General features: G+C 36.3%; 2 protein-coding genes across 2 annotated transcripts in view; both read right to left on the reverse strand.

Moving 5' to 3' along the window:
* LOC117109732 overlaps positions 1-13445 on the reverse strand; it is a 15878-nt gene extending 2433 nt beyond the window's left edge. Inside the window, exons 1-20 of the mRNA XM_033252131.1 lie at positions 13362-13445; positions 13204-13268; positions 11821-11917; positions 11581-11652; positions 10872-10943; positions 9998-10102; positions 9197-9449; positions 8402-8569; positions 7835-7934; positions 7217-7331; positions 6397-6531; positions 5792-5950; positions 4563-4667; positions 3631-3861; positions 2509-2635; positions 2124-2295; positions 1880-2015; positions 1378-1488; positions 500-612; positions 231-333 (exon numbers count right to left, since the gene is read on the reverse strand). Coding sequence (XP_033108022.1) covers positions 231-333; positions 500-612; positions 1378-1488; positions 1880-2015; positions 2124-2295; positions 2509-2635; positions 3631-3861; positions 4563-4667; positions 5792-5950; positions 6397-6531; positions 7217-7331; positions 7835-7934; positions 8402-8569; positions 9197-9449; positions 9998-10102; positions 10872-10943; positions 11581-11652; positions 11821-11917; positions 13204-13268; positions 13362-13403 — 2481 coding nt within the window. The 5' untranslated portion in view covers positions 13404-13445. The remainder of the gene's footprint in view (positions 1-230; positions 334-499; positions 613-1377; positions 1489-1879; positions 2016-2123; positions 2296-2508; positions 2636-3630; positions 3862-4562; positions 4668-5791; positions 5951-6396; positions 6532-7216; positions 7332-7834; positions 7935-8401; positions 8570-9196; positions 9450-9997; positions 10103-10871; positions 10944-11580; positions 11653-11820; positions 11918-13203; positions 13269-13361) is intronic.
* A 1272-nt stretch (positions 13446-14717) lies between these two features.
* LOC117109755 (active regulator of SIRT1-like) lies at positions 14718-17847 on the reverse strand. The gene is made up of 4 exons (XM_033252167.1): positions 17587-17847; positions 17072-17167; positions 16540-16634; positions 14718-15563 (listed from the first exon to the last, which is right to left on the reverse strand). The coding sequence occupies exons 1-4, from the start codon at positions 17660-17662 to the stop codon at positions 15441-15443; spliced, it is 390 nt and encodes a 129-aa protein (XP_033108058.1). The 5' UTR covers positions 17663-17847; the 3' UTR covers positions 14718-15440.

A 17847-nucleotide genomic window follows, 5' to 3' on the forward strand; every position in this document is an offset into this window, starting at 1 on the left:
AGATGTGTATAAGGAGACCGTATAGCTCTGTCCAGATTATCATACCCAAATAGATTCATGATCATGTGCCTATATATGGTCATGATATGATGTCGTCATGACCATATTTAGGCATGTCACATGTTTTGTTGAATAAAATATCATAGTAAGTACAGGGCTTGAGGGTGTGTTGTAGATAAAAGTGAGTAATTTTGTTTGGTAGAAATTATGAGCCTATATAACAAACTCACACATTCGCTGTAATGAACTTGAGGAATGTTGATGTTGAAGCTGGTGGAATCATCTGAGTCAGAGTCAAAGGCTGCCAGCTGGCTCTCTCGCAGTGAGTCGCTACTGCAAACACAAAGATAATCAATTAAACTAAATCATCTTTGAAGAACTACAGGTTTATTTCCGTTTTTTTGAAAAAATTTTATTATAGCATTTTGAAGTGATACTATGCAAGCCCATCATAGGGATTAATGAATGTAGCTGTGTTTTTAATTTTAATTTGACTTACGTTCTCCACCTAACAAGACTGTTCACTTCATCCTGCAGATGGTCAGGTAAGTCCTCGAAGACATCTGACTGCATTATACTTGGATGGATCATCACATACCTCAATGTCGCTTCCTAAGGTCAAAGTTGATTGAATGATTGATTAATGGATTGGTTTTTATTATCCAAACCAAACATCTACAGATATACTTTTATTTTGTTATCATTGAATGGAATCAGCTACAGTACCCCACTTGGTACTATCACTGAACGGTATACAAATAATGAATGTTTATGAGTGCAATGAGAAGAATATTTCATGAGTTGAAAGATTGACTGTTCCATTCAATGTGGCAGAGCCAAGTTGAATGGAACAGTCAATCTTCAACTAATGAAAATGTTCTTTCCATTGCACGAACACAGTACATTCATTATTTGTTTTATAACACACCTAAATTGATCTTCCAAGCAAGTGTCCCAGACTGTAAAATTAAGGCCTGTGGCCTGCTTGGGAAATAGGGGGCCTGTCAGTCAGCCCATCTGCTCGAACTGGTTGGGCTTATCCTCCGCACGCAACATAGGCCTAGGCTAGACTATAGGCCCTAGGCTAGGCTTAACCTAGGCTAGAAATCTGTCCGTGCATTTCGTAAAATACTGAGTACAGCATAACAACTCCCGGAGTAAACAAAATCTCCAATACACTGCACACTTCTAAGTTTTATAAAATATAAAATATAACTGTATACAAATATATATCATATCAACAATGAACATAAAATCATAACATACTGTATACAACAAAAAAAAACCATCATTCCAAGATTATTCTGAAAATATCAATATCACTACTATTTAGGATAAAAAAATAAGTTAAAGCTAGTGTTTTAAGAAGATACTTACTCGTAGGTGTTTGGCATGGAATTGATCGGCTAAGCTCAACATAAAGAGGGCGGAGTCTTCATCAATGCGCTCTCGTAACGCACACTCACAGGTTGTCTTTAAATCATCCACCTTCAAGAAAATGTGGGTCAAAAAACACCAACTATAATAACAATTTATGTTTTAAATTCCTTACTAAAATATCATTTGGAGAAGTCAGTAAAAAGACATTCAACAATCCATTGTACCATATAACACCAGATTTTTCATAGTCTTGGATGGAGGGGGTTCTCGTATATTACTTTAATATTTTTCCAAAAATGTTTTTAAACAACAGGGCACAATTACATGACTAATACTACATGTATGCAAAAATTCACAACCAACAAGTGTTTGAAAATTCAAGTTTGCTTGTTTACAAACTTTCAATGAATTTGATGAGGTCAGCGTCACAGATGTACGGATGCACATGCATGGTTCCAAATGCTTACAGCATAGAAACCAGTAATTAATAATTACTAACCTCATATCTGTCACAGAGTGAGAGCATATCAGCAAGCTGGTGGATTGATAGTGGCTTGGTTTTTAACTGTCCAGTGTACAGATATCCTAAAAACTGGCAAAACAATTCCGGCTCTGCATCATGAACAGAAATTTTCCTGAAAAATAAAACAAGACATTTAAATTAATGTTTTTTCCCCAGAAAATTCAAATTTTCATTAATAAAGCTCTTAGCTGTGATGTGATAAATCAAAATAACATACTACCTGTCAATACTCTCCTTCATTCCACTAAGCAGGGCTCGACGGAACCAGTCACACCTTGAAGCAATGACAACTCGATGGGCTGGTATCAATTGAGTGTGTTCCTCCAGTTCTGTTCCGTGCCTCTCCAGGGATCGTCCCTTTGAATGCTCTACCACCACATCTGAAGGTTCTTCTGTTGTGATGAAAATGAAATACATTTGTTCATTTTCAATGGAGTAGGATTGTAATTATAATTAGAGTGATAAGGATAATGATGATATGATGATGATGACAAAAGGAAATGATTATGATGAATGTGATGGTGATAGTGATGATGATGACAATGATGATAAAAGATGATGATGATGCTGATAATGATGATGACAACTTTCAAATATTAATTTACCTTTTATACAGATTACCTCGAATCTCATATCTGTATTTGTGGGATTTTTCAAGAGCTTTCCCAAGCACTTAGCCAGGTTGCTACTACTGCAACTTGGAGTACTACAAAGTGCATCCAATATCCTAGACTGGAAAAATGAAATCCACAAATAGACTCACGTTAAAATGACAGAGAATTTTTTAATATAATAATAAATAATCGTTTTTAATAGGGAGCTCTTGCCAAGCAGCAGTAGGGAGCTATTGATTGCATATCGGTAGGCCGTAGAACGTAATAACGTCACTAAAATCATCTACGTATGCAAGAATGTTAAGTTCTCCTCGTCGAGTGGATTCTAGGGTGCAACTTGGCCAAATCTACGTATGCAGAGAATGTAGGATGGCTAGTAGGACAGTCACGCATGAGTGATTTCGCAACTTGGAACAAATCAAAAGCTCCCTATAAAAGCTATTGGGCTGAATTGTAATGAGCTCTAGGCCCTATGCTCTGGTCAGTCTGCATGTGTCCTTTAGAGTAAAGACACTTTAATTTATTTATTCTTTAATAGGATTTATATAGTGCTCATATCCAGAAAACTGCTCAAGGTGGTTTTTTTTCCCTGGTCATTTAAATACAGAATCAATCAACACAACGTACAACCTCCTCCACTCCTGGATTATTCCTAGTTATGCATGTAATCAGCACTATCAATTTTAATCCACATCGTTGACCTCCTACCAGGTATCCATTTATACTCCTTGGTGAAGAGAGGCAAATGCAGGTAAAGTATCTTGCCCAAGAACACAAACGTCACAAGTATCGGTCTAGAATCGCAACCTTCCAAATGGAAAGCCCAAAACCTTCAGCCAGGAACCCACTGCTTAGTACGACTGTCATACGACAAATCCAACTCGATGCCATCTGCTGATTGTCGGTGGCAGTTGGAACAAGTCATTAAAAGCGATCCGTTAGGCGTGTCGTCTCATTGCGTTCTTCATATATTCGCGCATCAGCAGACGACCATCAGGGCAGTGAGTAGCAAGCTTTTCATGCTACGCCACATGCATTTACTGTGCCACACGCTTTAACTACTTTAATTCCAACCAGAGGTTATAAAGATTCATAGAAGAAGAGTGAAATTACCTGTTCTATTGATCTTAATGGGGACCTTGCAGGGCTACAGGCAGTGGTAGCAGCAGCCCCTCCAGCACAGGCCTCTGTCACAGAGTCTTCTGTCTCTCTGTTGGCTTCTGAAAGCAGGCCTAGCTTTACCAGACCTGCTGTAAATTCTTTGTGTTTCACTAATCGGCACATGTGATCCAGGATTGGTTTTAGGCTGGGCTTATCCATAGAAGCTTGTTGTAATGCCCAGGACTGGTAGATCAAGACACCATTTCAAAATACCAAAAAAAAAAGTCTACAAGTTCACAGTTGGTCTTTACAAATATAATGTAACTTACTAATTACATGTTGCTTGTGATGAATACAAAGGTGATAAGAACAGTGGTGCATCTAGAAGGTGCGTGGGAACACACGCCCCAAAAAATACTCATTCCCCAACCAGTCAGATTTTAGGCAATTTTTTGAGCTCCCATATTTTATAGCTCATTTACTCAATACTGGCCTGTGCAACAACTTAACCTAATCGCCACGATATTTTTCATATGACGATGATGATAATGGTGATGATGGTGAATATAATGATGATAACGAATCTAAGAATGATGATAATGACGATGATCATAATGAGGATGGCATTGAGAAGAATGATAAATGAAAATAATGATCATAACAATAATGATCATAAAAATAATGATCATAATAATAATGATCATAATAATAATGATCATAATAAATCATAATATTAATGATCATAACAATAATGATCATAATAATAATCATAATAATACTGATCATAATGATCATAATAATAATAATAATCATAATAATCATAATTAATGATCATAATAATAATCATAATAATGATCATAATTATAATAATCATAATAATGATAATAATAATAATAATGATCATAATAATCATAATAATAATCATAATGTTTCTCATAACTCACAACTTTTGATGTTCCCAGTTTAAACATGAACTTCCAAGTCTTCATAGTTAAGTCACTGCTAATTTTCATCGCAAGTTTCTCTATTTTGTAGAGGGCATGTGGAAACTACAAAGCAATGTATATTAAAAAAAATCAGAATGACAATTAACATCATGGATCTAGTCCAGTAATGTAAAACAAATTCCACACTTTATGCTTTAAATATATTTATTTACATTTTATTTCATACAGGAAAGATAAGGTATAGGCATAAAAAAAATGTTGGACCACCAGCGCAAGCGGATATATGCAAGCTTAAGTTGTCCGAGATTTTCGAAAGGATACAGGGGTGAAGCGTTGATGTCAGTTTAGATGATTAGTCCCCTGGAAATGGTGGAAATTTTGGCCACTTTAAAGCGAGGCTCCGAGTTTAAAACTTCTATTAATTAATTAATATATATCTGTCTCTTATACCCATCTAGATGGGTATAAGAGACAGGGGCTTATCCATAGAAGCTTGTTGTAATGCCCAGGACTGGTAGATCAAGACACCATTTCAAAATACCAAAAAAAAAAGTCTACAAGTTCACAGTTGGTCTTTACAAATATAATGTAACTTACTAATTACATGTTGCTTGTGATGAATACAAAGGTGATAAGAACAGTGGTGCATCTAGAAGGTGCGTGGGAACACACGCCCCAAAAAATACTCATTCCCCAACCAGTCAGATTTTAGGCAATTTTTTGAGCTCCCATATTTTATAAGTTAGTAGTGCAATGCACAACTACTTTAAGCTATATCCCCCACCCCACCCCAATACAGAAATCAAATTACATACAGGTAATAATTAAAAATACACAACTTAAAACAAAATTCCCCAGTTTTTTTTTTGTTTTTTTTTTTGGTCCAACAACTCAAAGCCAATAGCGATAGGGGCTTTGCCAGTCTGACAGGGTGGCTTTAGCCCCTGCCTGCTCACTTGCACATCCACAGACTCTACAAGACATCAGAGAGGGTTTATTATCTTCAGACCTGGCACTTAAATTCTTGTTATTTGGAATGTACTACCTTTACAGGATATCAGAGGGGGTTTATAGCATAGAGATTTATCATAAAACAGGGTTAATAGTACCTACCTCCTCTATAACCTGTTCCATTTTCTTAATGATGGAATGTACTAACTCTACAGGATATCAGAGGGGGTTTATGGCATAGAGATTTATCATAAAACAGGGTTAATAGTACCTACCTCCTCTATAATCTGTTCCATTTTCTTAATGATGGAATGTTTCTTTTGATCATCTTCCAATCCCTCATACCTCGGCTTCCTCACTTTCAAGGTCTTGAAGTATTCTGATGCTCGGTCTTGTACACTTTCCATCTTCAGTAGTTCTTTAGCATGAATTGCCTGCAACAAACAATACTTTTAAATATGAGGATAATTATGATTTTATTATAATAGCACAATTGCTTTTTATTTATTTATTTTTTTAGGTTAGGTTAGAGGTGGTTGTTTGGGAACACTATTTAAACAGCTCTTTGAGTTTCTTTGTTGTCTACTTTTCCTTCATTCATTTCCACTATTATTTTACTTGAATATGTCTCCAGAATGAATAAAATTAATTTGAATTTGAAAATATAATCATCCAGAAGACTGCATTTGCATTCCTGCAAATTGATTGAAAAATGCAGAGATGTGAGCCCAAAATACTAAGAAACCAAAAAAATATCAGGTTGGAAGCAACCTTATTAGATGCACCTTCTTCAGAGTCTGTCAAAAGACAGAGCACTACCCAACCCCATCATACTATGCCTCCACCATCATATACTGTACATGTCCCACCCATCACATACCTTTTTCACAGTACGACTTAGAAAATCACCCTTTTTTGGCTTTGGAAGCTGCTGATATGATGCTTTGAGAACCTCATCCAGTGCTTGCTTAACATCAATCGCAAATCTGGTCACATTTTTCAAAACTTTATCAATCTGTTAATAATAAATCATTTCAATTATATTATTAATAATCTTATGAAAAGTATCAATAAAAAAATATATAATATTGTTTTTGTATCATAGTTTTCAATAATAATAATAATTGATATTTATTATATCATTTATATGGCGCCTTTTCTTTGTAGATAGAAAGCGCTTCTTTTTCCTGGTCATTTTGTGTCCACATGCCTCAAGTGTTGCTGCTGGTAATCAGCGTAGGAGCAGGCAAGCCCACCAGGTACCCATTTATACTCCTGGGTGGAGAGAAGCAATGCAGATAAAGTGTCGTGCTCAAGACACAAGCGAAATGAACAGTGAGGGATTGAAACAATAAAGTTTGTTGTAAAATGAAGATGATGATGATTAGTAAATGAAAAGGTAATTTGTTTACTTGCATGTTTACGGTGCTATTTTGTGGGACTATAGCCACAATATTTAAGGGGTATAGCCATACATATAAAATCAACAGACAAAAAATTGAGACTATAGTGACAGTCATAAGCATTAAGAACTTGTTAAAAAATATAGAGGGGCTTTAGGAAATCATATACAATATAGCCAAATTTTACAATGAATATATGAATAATAAGAATGAGAACAAATGTATTGACTACTTTAACACACACACACACACACTTCTCTTCTCTACAGATTATGAAATATATAAAGCAAAATCTACCTCAGGCACAAGGTACAAGGCTACTTCCTGACGTTGTGATGGAGTCATATTGTGAGAAAACTGTTCTTGTAAAATCTGGACAAATTGTTTCAATTGCTGTATAAAACCTGGCAACCTATTGAACATTAAAAAAAACTCGCTTTAATGTGTGTGAATTTAGAGCCCTGTCCAGACTACCAAAGTAGTTTTGACAAAAAAAACTGTTGCTTGTCCGTGATGTGCTTATACATGGTCATGATGTCGCCATGACCATATTTGGGCATGTCACATGTTTATGTCAAATAAAATGTTACGATCTACACAAGGCTTAGAATGTATCATGATATTTACTATATAAAGATAACTGCTACATAACAAAATCAAAGAAAAGTTGTCCTATAAGTACATAGTGCATCTGTTATTGTGTCATGTCTCTGACTATTAGTATTACCATGAGATGAGCACATGATGTAAGTAAAAACAGAAAATGAAGATAACCTTGACTTTATGTATGTGAAGAAGGAAAGATTATATTGTTAAATATATGCCTCAAAGAGATTAACTATATCACAGATCTTATATGCAAATAGATATAATAAATAGACCTAAGTTAGTGTATGTGAAGAAGAAATGAATGACCTTGATTTGGTGTATGTAAATATAACTTGACGTTCCTCCTTTGACAACTCACTCTGTCTTCGACAGAATAAATCACATATTAATAGAAAGTTTACGCCACCTGAAATGAATTAAATGTTTATAAAAAAAAACCCAGAATAGATGAAAGCTCCCATTACAATTCATTATTACAGTCCTCGCAAGTATTGTAGGCACTTTACGCAACAGGACGGGAAGACCGAGTGGACGGTGATTTTGTGCTCCTCAGAGCGTGAAGACCACAGTAAACAATAGGGCGCTTAACCCGAATTTCCATTGTCGAAGGTTCCCCGTCCTCTTGCGTAAAGTGCCTAGTATAAAGCACAGAACCTGTCTCTTATACACATCTAGATGTGTATAAGAGACAGTAATTATGATTTTATTTCAACTTAAGTAACAATGCATTCTTCTCCAGGAATTTGAGACACATGGCCAGCTGGAACAGTAGTCACAAGTGCTCTAGTGATACTGGACACTAATCTAACATTAAACACACAACAGAGGAGACAAAACCTCAAAGCAAAACCATTTATATACAAAGCGTCTTACCTAGCATTGCTTCTCGCATGCCTTGTTTGAAAACATAGCAGAATTTGGATGGGTCTGAGAGTGGGTTACTACTGGCACTTCCCCCCTCCCCACCAATACCACGTCCTTGGAATATGTTAATTATTCGTTGTGAACATTCATGGATCTCATTAACATGCGATATAATATCTGTGGATAAAATGACAAGATAAAGAGATTGGGTTTGAAAAGTGTCATTAAAACGGATGTTATGGATACATGACCTTATCTTGACCCAGGAGTCTCATGTTGAAAGAAATCCCTTCCAGGAGATATGATTAAACAAGTTATTTTATTTTGGTGCGCAGGGTGATACCCATCAGTTCTGACTACCGTAAGACGATTGATAAAAAAATAATAAAAACATGCAAACATTATGAATTTGCAGGAGATGGGTTATTTTCTGGGAGATTCATGTTTACTTGTGGGAGAGTGGGAAGACATCTCCATTTCCAGGAGATTCCTGTGACTTCCAAGAGACTTGCTTTCCCCTGTTGACCATATATCAAAAATAAAAATTTAATTTTGTGTATACACTGTCACTTTATTCCGCCTAACATGCAGGAATATTTGAGAAGCTGAGCTGTAATAAAGACTTCAATTAAATACCGACACCAGATCTGAACTGGGGTATTCAGAAGAAAAAGCAGGAAAATTACTTCTGGGTCAAACACTCAGCTAATCACATGCTGTAGTAAGTACAATCACACACATATTTCAAAGTATCAAAGGACAATATAAATGATTTCGCTATTTGTCCCCATCCAGCAATCTTACCATTTTTAACAGCCATATTCTGAATAAAAATTTCACACAAGTTAACCAAACTATCAAAGCCTTCCATCTTTGACACCGCGGCTTTACATGCTTTGACAGTCTCAACCTCCAAACCAGCTGGAAGACATTCAGAATACACGTAGTGTAGAATGACCCGAGTGACGTCCTCCGACAATCCACATAGAGGCCCTGGTTTTTTTCTCCAGTTCTGCTGAGGGCAGACAGCCTCAAGGATGATTAAATGAGCTGGGAACTGTGAAATACATAAACAGGTTAATAAATCAGGACCATCCATAACATAACTCAATTTATAGCAGGTTCGTTTCAGTGGAAAGTGGACACTTATCTCCGATACTCTGGAGAACATTGTAAATATATCTAGGAATATCAATTTTTCGTTTTTAAATGCGGACCTTCTCCAGTTTTTGGGTGGTCCGTCGTAACCCGTCGGAAAACTGTATGCCCATATATAGTTGTGATGTGCCTATGTATGGTCATGATGTGATGTCATCATGACCATATTTAGGCATGTCACATGTTTTTATCAAATAAAATTTTATAATCTGGACAGGGCTGGAAAGAATTTGTCTTTACAGAGCCACTATTTAATATATAAAAACAATTTTCTTGTTTTAAAAGTAGTCAAAGCGCCACAAATGTTGAAAGTGAAACCAAATTTTATCACAATCAAGCAATCAAAAAGTCAATCAAAAACAATAAATTGACAAGTCAAAAGAATTAAATAAACAACCAATACAAAACACCAAATTAATCGCTCAATAAACAAGTAAATTTTCTCACCTTTTTACTATTACTTGTCACAATTGTCACATCTGAAAAGAAACCCTCTCTGAGTGCTGGAAGTAAAGTTAGTGGTTCATCATTGACATCAACTTCTGCCAACATCTGGAGAGATAATGTCATTCCACATATTACCAGCAGTCAACAACAGACATTTCATTTAAAGCTTTAGGCACGATCAAATGAACTTTGGCCATTGATTTTAACATGCAATGATAATTGAAATTTCTATTTACTCTAGTGTTGAAAAAACTAAATGATTTTCTTAATATTGTCCACAGCGCTGATCATTTGGAACACTCAGAGCTCAATAACTTTGGGGAGTTAAGTTGTTTTTTGATTTAGAATATTCTCATATAGAAGTTTTTTTGGATTGAACCAAGAATCATTAAATTAGAAAGTGAGCACCTTAACCATGTAGATGTATTATGACTATGTGGTTATTGATTATTGACTGTGACTAAGTGGATATTTATTATGTTTGACTATGTGGTTACTGATTATAAATTATGACTGTGGTTATTGATTATGACTATGTGGTTATTGATTATGACTATGTGGTTATTGATTATGGCTATGCAATTATTGATTACCGATTTTGACTGTGGTTACTGATTAATGATTATGACTGTGTTTATAGATTATGACTGTGTTTACTGATTACTGATTATGACTTTGCAATTATTGATTATTAATTTTATTATGTGGTTATTGATTGTTGATTTTGACTGGTTATTGATTATAGATTTTGACTATGTGGTTATTGATTATAGATTTTGACTATGTGGTTATTAATTATTGATTTTGACTATGTGGTTATTGATTATTGATTATGACTATGTGTTTACTGATTATTGGTAATCATAATGCTTACCCTTTCACACAGCAGCTTGAATTCATCACCAAAAGTCAAGATTAACATGTTTTTGCTCTTGTGTAACATTGCCTGAGAAAAAAAACATTTAAAACCTATAATTAAAATCATGTTAACACACAACAGGGAGTCTTGAACAAGGGCCAATGTTAAATTAGTGTTGCCACTTCCTTGGACTCACTGTGTCTGGTGGTCGTCGGCAGACACAATGCTACACTCAAGCAACGGATCATTTTTAATGACGATCTGGTCAAAGACTGCCACTGGCAATCAGCAGACGCCCTCGCCCACCACTTACCGAGAGCGGAGTTGGATTTGTTGTACTACCGCGGTACGATGCAGTGAGTGCCAAGTTTAACAGCACTGCTCTCTCTCATTTGCCCAATAGCAAGTATGCTTGCAACTTACTGGATGGCATTATGTGATGGAAGTCTCACTATCAGACTTAATGGAGTACAGGATTTGAACCAAAGCCCTTGGGATTGAAATGCCAATAGGGAGCTTTCGATTTGCGCGACGAACGGAATCACTCATGCATGGCCGTCCTGCATACTTAGATTTGGTCAAATTGCGTCCTAGAGTGCACGCGATGAGAACTTAACGTTTTCGCATGCACAAATGACTTTTAGTGGCGTCATTGTGTTCAACGTCCTGCCGTCGTCGCACAATCGAAAGCTCCCTAATAATCCATGAATATACGGCCACTTACACTAAATTCAACACTATAACCTTTGACACTGGAGATCCATTCTATGTGGTGGAACATTTTATTACCAGAAACCTAAAAAAAAAATCAGATGATAAAAAATGTTTTAAGATTATTATTTCAAATGTTTGTTGTTATTTTTTAAATTTTATTATTAATATAAAGCGGATGACCATTCCAGCTAAACTAAAAAAAGTTGATTCATTAAAGTATCCTGTATTTATTATGGTATGTTGTACTTGCCTCATACAAATCAAAGGTAGCTGCTAAGTATGGCACATCCTGTCCGTTTGGAACACTCCATAGCAAATCCCCTGAATCAGTCATCTGGAAAATACATCTGTAAAAACAATTTGTTAATATGTTGTTCACTGAAAACTAGGAAATGATCAACGCATAAGGATTTTATTGAAAAATTTATTATAAAGTTGGAATAACCTAGTAATAAATTGGAAAATAATGGCACATTTTGCTGAAAAATAAGCCTTGACCTAATCTTAATATATAACCAAGGTATTACGCAATAGTTACGATTCTGCACACCTATTTTCCAAGAGATTTTCTGCGTAAAATTTGAGCAAGTTTTTGAGATATCATCCACGCAATTAACAAAATTCTTTACAGTGTGGTGTGGACTATGCTGTGATTTGTTGCGATTGGATTCCATGGTGATCAAAGTACAAAGTGAAATGATGTGATGTAGATTACTATTAAGTTTGTCGACTAGGATTTGGTGTGATTGTTTGCAATGTAGCAATTGCCAGTGGCGGCGCCAGCGGGGTGGCGGCTTAAGCCCCCCACCGGACAGGTCAAGGCCCCCCCGCCGGACAGAGCTCGTCGGGCAATCAGACCATAAAACATATAAAAATAGGCCCACCCCAAGCCAACACATGTCTGTCACAGTCTGAGAGTGCAATTTTTGGCCATCTAGAGGTTGATATCATTTTTTAAAAATCTCATTTGGGAGGGGGAACCCCCTCTCAACCCTTCTCCCAGCTCGAGCCTACGAGCTCAAGTCCCCCCTGTCGGACAACTTAGCCCCCCCCCAGAAAAAATATCCTAGAGCCGCCACTGGCAATTGCTACAACCGTTTGCTAATAAATTATAAAGTATGATTTGTGGCTGAAAATTGAGCTCGCAGTATTGATAAATTTACTTGACCGAAAATGCAAATTTAATAAAGCATGACTGTGCATGCATTATTTATTTCACATAAATATATCATTTACTAATTTGTTTACGGTGATGTAATATCCACTTCCTTGAATAAAACTGCTTGCCAGTCACTGGTGGCTTACATCAGTACAGTAGGCACACTTATTTTAAACTACATATTTTGAGAAACTAAATAATTAGAATCAATCATTTCCATTTACTTATTTTAGACATAAAAGAGGACAAGGCCTAGGCCCTATCCTACTACTAATTATTTTTGTACATATACTTCTACAGGTTAAGGTCTAGTACAATTCATGAACGGAAGAAAGCCAGTCCATTATCGATATAAATAAAAACGGATGCACAAGGCCCAACAGTGCAAGCTTGCACAAATTTGGATAGGATTGCCTCAATACATGAATGATGGGTGCCTACTCTCGCCTGCCGCTCGCCTGCTTACTTACTTACCCTTGAAGTTCGTTTGCACTTGCAGTGTTTGCACCCTCTTTGCTTATACCTTGTACATTTACAACCTGAAAAATAATATAAAAAGTCAACAATGTTTACACTACGTTACATATTGGGACACCACATTAAACATAGAAAAGATAAACACTCATGCTTACCTTCCATATTCCGATGGCCAAGTGATCGCCGAATCCAGCCATTTTGCTGCAATGGTAAATATAGCCATACACATGCGCAAAGCTAAAAGTCAGTCATGCGTATGATGAATCAAAACATGATCAGTTGCTCTGCTAACCGCTACCCCTATAAGTAACAAATAAAAATGAATTTTGTATAGTTGTATTCCCATGTTTCATGTGTACTATGTTCTTGATGTGCAGATGGTCCAGCCAAAAACCAACTCAGTCTCTCGTCCCATCATCCACGTGAACTCTTCCCCACATCATCAAAACCGCGGTTCTACGACCCACCTCGAGCCAAACTCCACTTCCAAAATGCTTATCTTCTGTTTTAATGTGCATTTATATTTGTGTTTTACTGCATTAATAAATGGACATCCACGAGCATCAATATCATTTCATTGAATATTAGAATAATTTTATATGCCTCTCTCAATATTGTGCCGACGTTTTAATAACCGGATGCTCTTTGAATATAAACAAATGGCTAAATAATAACAGTTTATAATCGTATCAACCATAGCCCTTTAAATGTTCCAGTTGTATTAAAAAAGTGTCTGGCGGGATTCGAACCTACAGCCTCTCGCTATCAAGGTGAGTATCATTCCCATTAGACCACATGGACCCATAGGGTATAAGGGTAGATCTAACGCCACTCCCCCACCGTTATTTTTTGTCAGATTTGTGTACGTTATTTTGATGTAATGAGCAAAGACATGTCATTCTGTACTGTATATTCTTTTCTGTTTTCTGACGTACGTCAAGATTTTGAAATGAGAAGGTATAAATATTAAGAACAATATAAAAGCGCTCATGTTATTTTTTGTAGGGCCTAACATTCCTGATGAGCACATAATTAATGTCAAAATATTGAATCCCAACACGATGGCGTCTTATCTGAGAATAATCAGTGGACCTTTCGGTTTTCAGGCCCTGATATTGTTCTGTAGTTGTGTGTAGAATGTCTAACAGTAGATGTTAAGCCACGCTAAGCAAGAAGAATAGTTCTACTATTGTATACTATACACTACAGTATACTATACACTACAAATATGTGTAAATGATAATTAATGAATGAATTAATAAAAAGATGAGTATCGAAGTCAAACTTTTGAACTACAGTATACAACAAAACAACATACTGAAAACCATCATTTTATACAAAGAATTTATTGGATATCACAAGCTTTAACATTATTGTAATTTTTTTTTTAAATTTAAGTCTTAAAATAAAGAATACAGTAATATTAGTTTTCTGTCAGTGGTCTTAAATGGCAGGAAAACGGTGAAATGGTAATGGTTCCTTTGCAGTAGCCTGTCCTATTGATTACCGAGTTTTTGCTTTCCTTTTGTGTAACATCAGTGCAGGGAGACCATGTATTATGGACCATACAAATCCCCCAAGCTTTACCATTACCATTAATAAAGAAATTAAGTGTGGACCACCAAAAGACCATACAAGGTTCTGATTTTTCTGCCACTGACGTGTGCTGATGTTGTAGGCCACTGTGCCAATATGCATTTTATTTACAGTCAACTCTACTTTTCATTTCTTCTTTTCAACATTGTTAAGAATGGATATTTACATATTAATCAGCCACCAACCAACAACCAGTTTTTCTATGCCATCTGATGCTCAGTTGGCATTTTCTTATCACATGTACAATAGAACATCAGCACAGTGGTACACCAGAGAAAGAACATCTCCCCTCCCCCCACCCCGTAGTCCGACGCCAGAACGGGGTCTTTGGCCCAAAAATAATTTGCCTATACAAATGATGTTATTTTGTTTGCTAGTCCCCAATACCATGGTCTAAAAACACAATTTAAGGCATAAAAACTCCCCCAGCAAACCCTACCAGGGATTTTATTCTGGGACGCTCACCAAGGCTCTCATTTACCCCTTTCTCCATACTCCCTGTCGGAGCCATCAATGCATCAAAGCTCTGGTATGTGCCTCGGCTGAGTGTCCTTCAGAAGTAACAGATTGTTGACAATCCATATGTATGCAGTGGATTGGGTGAATATAATTGTAGATTCTGGCAACCACTGGCCAGATCATCCCAAATATTCCTTCTCAAACTTTGTGAAGTCTTCGTCTGTGAAGCCAGTGAATGCCTCCTTATCTTTTTCTTCCTCATCCTGATTTTTAGCCATTCTTCCCTTCAAGTGTTTCATTATCTATAAAAACAAAAGAAGATACACGACGCTGTCAACAACTTGTGCCAAACTGGATAGATCTACTACGTATAATGCGTGGTTCCATTTTAACAATTTTATTATTTGCTATTATAAGCAACAATGGTGAATTACTGCCTCTTTTGAATAAGCCACGTGCCAGAGCATTTACAAAAGTGTTGCAGTGAAATTTTGTAAGTGCCTCTGGACGTTGGTTACCGTTCATTACGCCTGAATGACTTCATAAACTTAATGGTTTAGAATAGGCTTTCTGGAATAAGCATTTTAAAACCTAATAATTTACATCAAAATGTACTAAAAACAAAAAAAGCTCGCATTATATTAGTTATCGAACACACATTTAATCATCAATTAACATTTACAAAGAGAAATTAAGATACAACTTTTTATTAATTACGTTAGAATTTGGGATCAATGGTTTGTCATGGAGAAAATGGCGACAGTTGCATGCATTTTGTGTCGCAGATAGCAACGGAGTAGTATCATGACGTAACACTGTATTACTCTATGGTATACTAGCCACTACATTATAGTGAAAACACTATAATCTATAAAATCACATAACTTATTTGGACTACTAAAAAGTTTGTAAAATTGTGCAAGCATTTGTGGTTACTGTACTTTCCCCAAATCATCCATAGCACCAGTGGTGGTGCCGGGATCCCCGTTGGACAGGCCTGGACTCCCATCGCCCAATGCCGTGACAAGGCCATCGGATCAAAAATAATTAATTTCAACATTATTTTGATTGCAGATCAATAATATTGTGGTCTCATACCTATCCCTGAAAACCCTACCAGGTATTTTTATACTGCAGCCCTGCCTGAGGCTCTATTCTTGGTTCAGACCCCCTCCCCACTGTCTGCAAATTTCCGGAGCCACCACTGCATAGCACCCCACCTATCCCTATCAATCTGTAACCATTGGCTGACACAAAGTGGTCTTGGCTTTACTTTACCTTATCATAGTTCGGTGCATGGTACTGACTAGTTGATAAGAAGTATGCTAAATTATTGTCTGTCTGATCCTCTGGCTGTTTTTGAACGTAAGTTTCTAGGGAAAAAATAATACTGAAATAAATACACCATAGCCTGTTTTCCAACAAATCGCTAGACACTATTTTCTACACTCACACTGATTTCGCAACAGGGAGCTTTCCCGATTGTGTGTCAAACGATAATAGGCAACAGTGTAGAGATTTTGCCAAAAATTAGGGTTTGACCTAATTTATTACAACCAAAGTTGCGCAGTAGTTACAATTCTGCACCGTACCTATTTTCCTAATGTTTTTTGTACAAATTTGAGCTAATTTTTGAGGTATCATTCATGCAATTAAAATACTTTACAGTATGGGAGACAATTATTATTACAGTAGTAGTAGTAAATTTATGTGAGCACTTGCTGAGTTGTGGTACTGTACATGTAGTGCATACACATTGTGCCATTGCAGTTAAAGTAAGTATAATTAAGAACAATTAACATTTTCATACCAATGGCTGATTTGAATTTCTTCTGTTTTTGTTTCTGGTTTTTCCTCTTTGTTGCATTTTTATTTTTTTCTTTCTGTTTCACTTTCGAAATAGTGTCTGAAACATAAAAATGTACAAGTTACAACATTTGACTAAAACTCATATATATAAAAAAAAAATTCTGTTAATTATATTGGCATGAATGTATAAAAAAAATAGCATGAACTTTCAGTGCTTTCAATAAGTATTGTATTTTTCTACTATTATTGGTCAGGGATGGTGCCAAGACAAGATTTGCATTACTGACCTCGTCTAGGCTAGTTCAAGCTAGGAGGACTCGAGGCAGGCTTATTTATGGCTACTACACTGTCTAGGTCTATAGGCCAGATAGGCCTAGGCCCCATAGCACTGGCGTAGAGAAAGAAGGCCCTGCAGAGTGCAGAGTTCTCCTGCTGCTGGATGGGCCAGTTAAGTACTGTAGGCTAGGCCTAGCGCCATATTATTGGCAGGCTAATTCAGATATTAATTAGGCCTACCTTTAGGATTGGATTCATTGGCGTGTAAATCATCACTGAATAATTCAAGGCCTTTCCGAACAAGTGATGAGGTCATGCCTGGTCACAATCTGTTGTTAAACGTGTCCTGTTTTGTTATTTTATTTTTCTAGCGTTGCAGTACGTCATGGCAGCATGGCCGAAAAGTTTACCAGTATGCAAATATTACGGCAAACCACTTTTAATTGGTTAACATTTCACAGGACTTAAATAATCCACCAATTGTAAACCGTGTTAAACTAG

This window comes from Anneissia japonica, unplaced genomic scaffold (genome assembly GCF_011630105.1).
Source record: "Anneissia japonica isolate Jap-2015-1 unplaced genomic scaffold, ASM1163010v1 scaffold3782_len1007564_cov172, whole genome shotgun sequence".
In the NCBI taxonomy this organism is placed as follows: Eukaryota; Metazoa; Echinodermata; class Crinoidea; order Comatulida; family Comatulidae; genus Anneissia; species Anneissia japonica.

Bases quoted from the DNA above. Each gene is read 5' to 3' on its own strand.
- LOC117109755 (XM_033252167.1), bottom strand. From the start codon at position 17,662: ATGACCTCATCACTTGTTCGGAAAGGCCTTGAATTATTCAGTGATGAT. The intron at 17,168-17,586 runs GTAGGCCTAATT...TTTATGTTTCAG, and splicing joins CAATGAATCCAATCCTAAAG to ACACTATTTCGAAAGTGAAA. The intron at 16,635-17,071 runs GTATGAAAATGT...TTTTTTCCCTAG, and splicing joins GAAATTCAAATCAGCCATTG to AAACTTACGTTCAAAAACAG.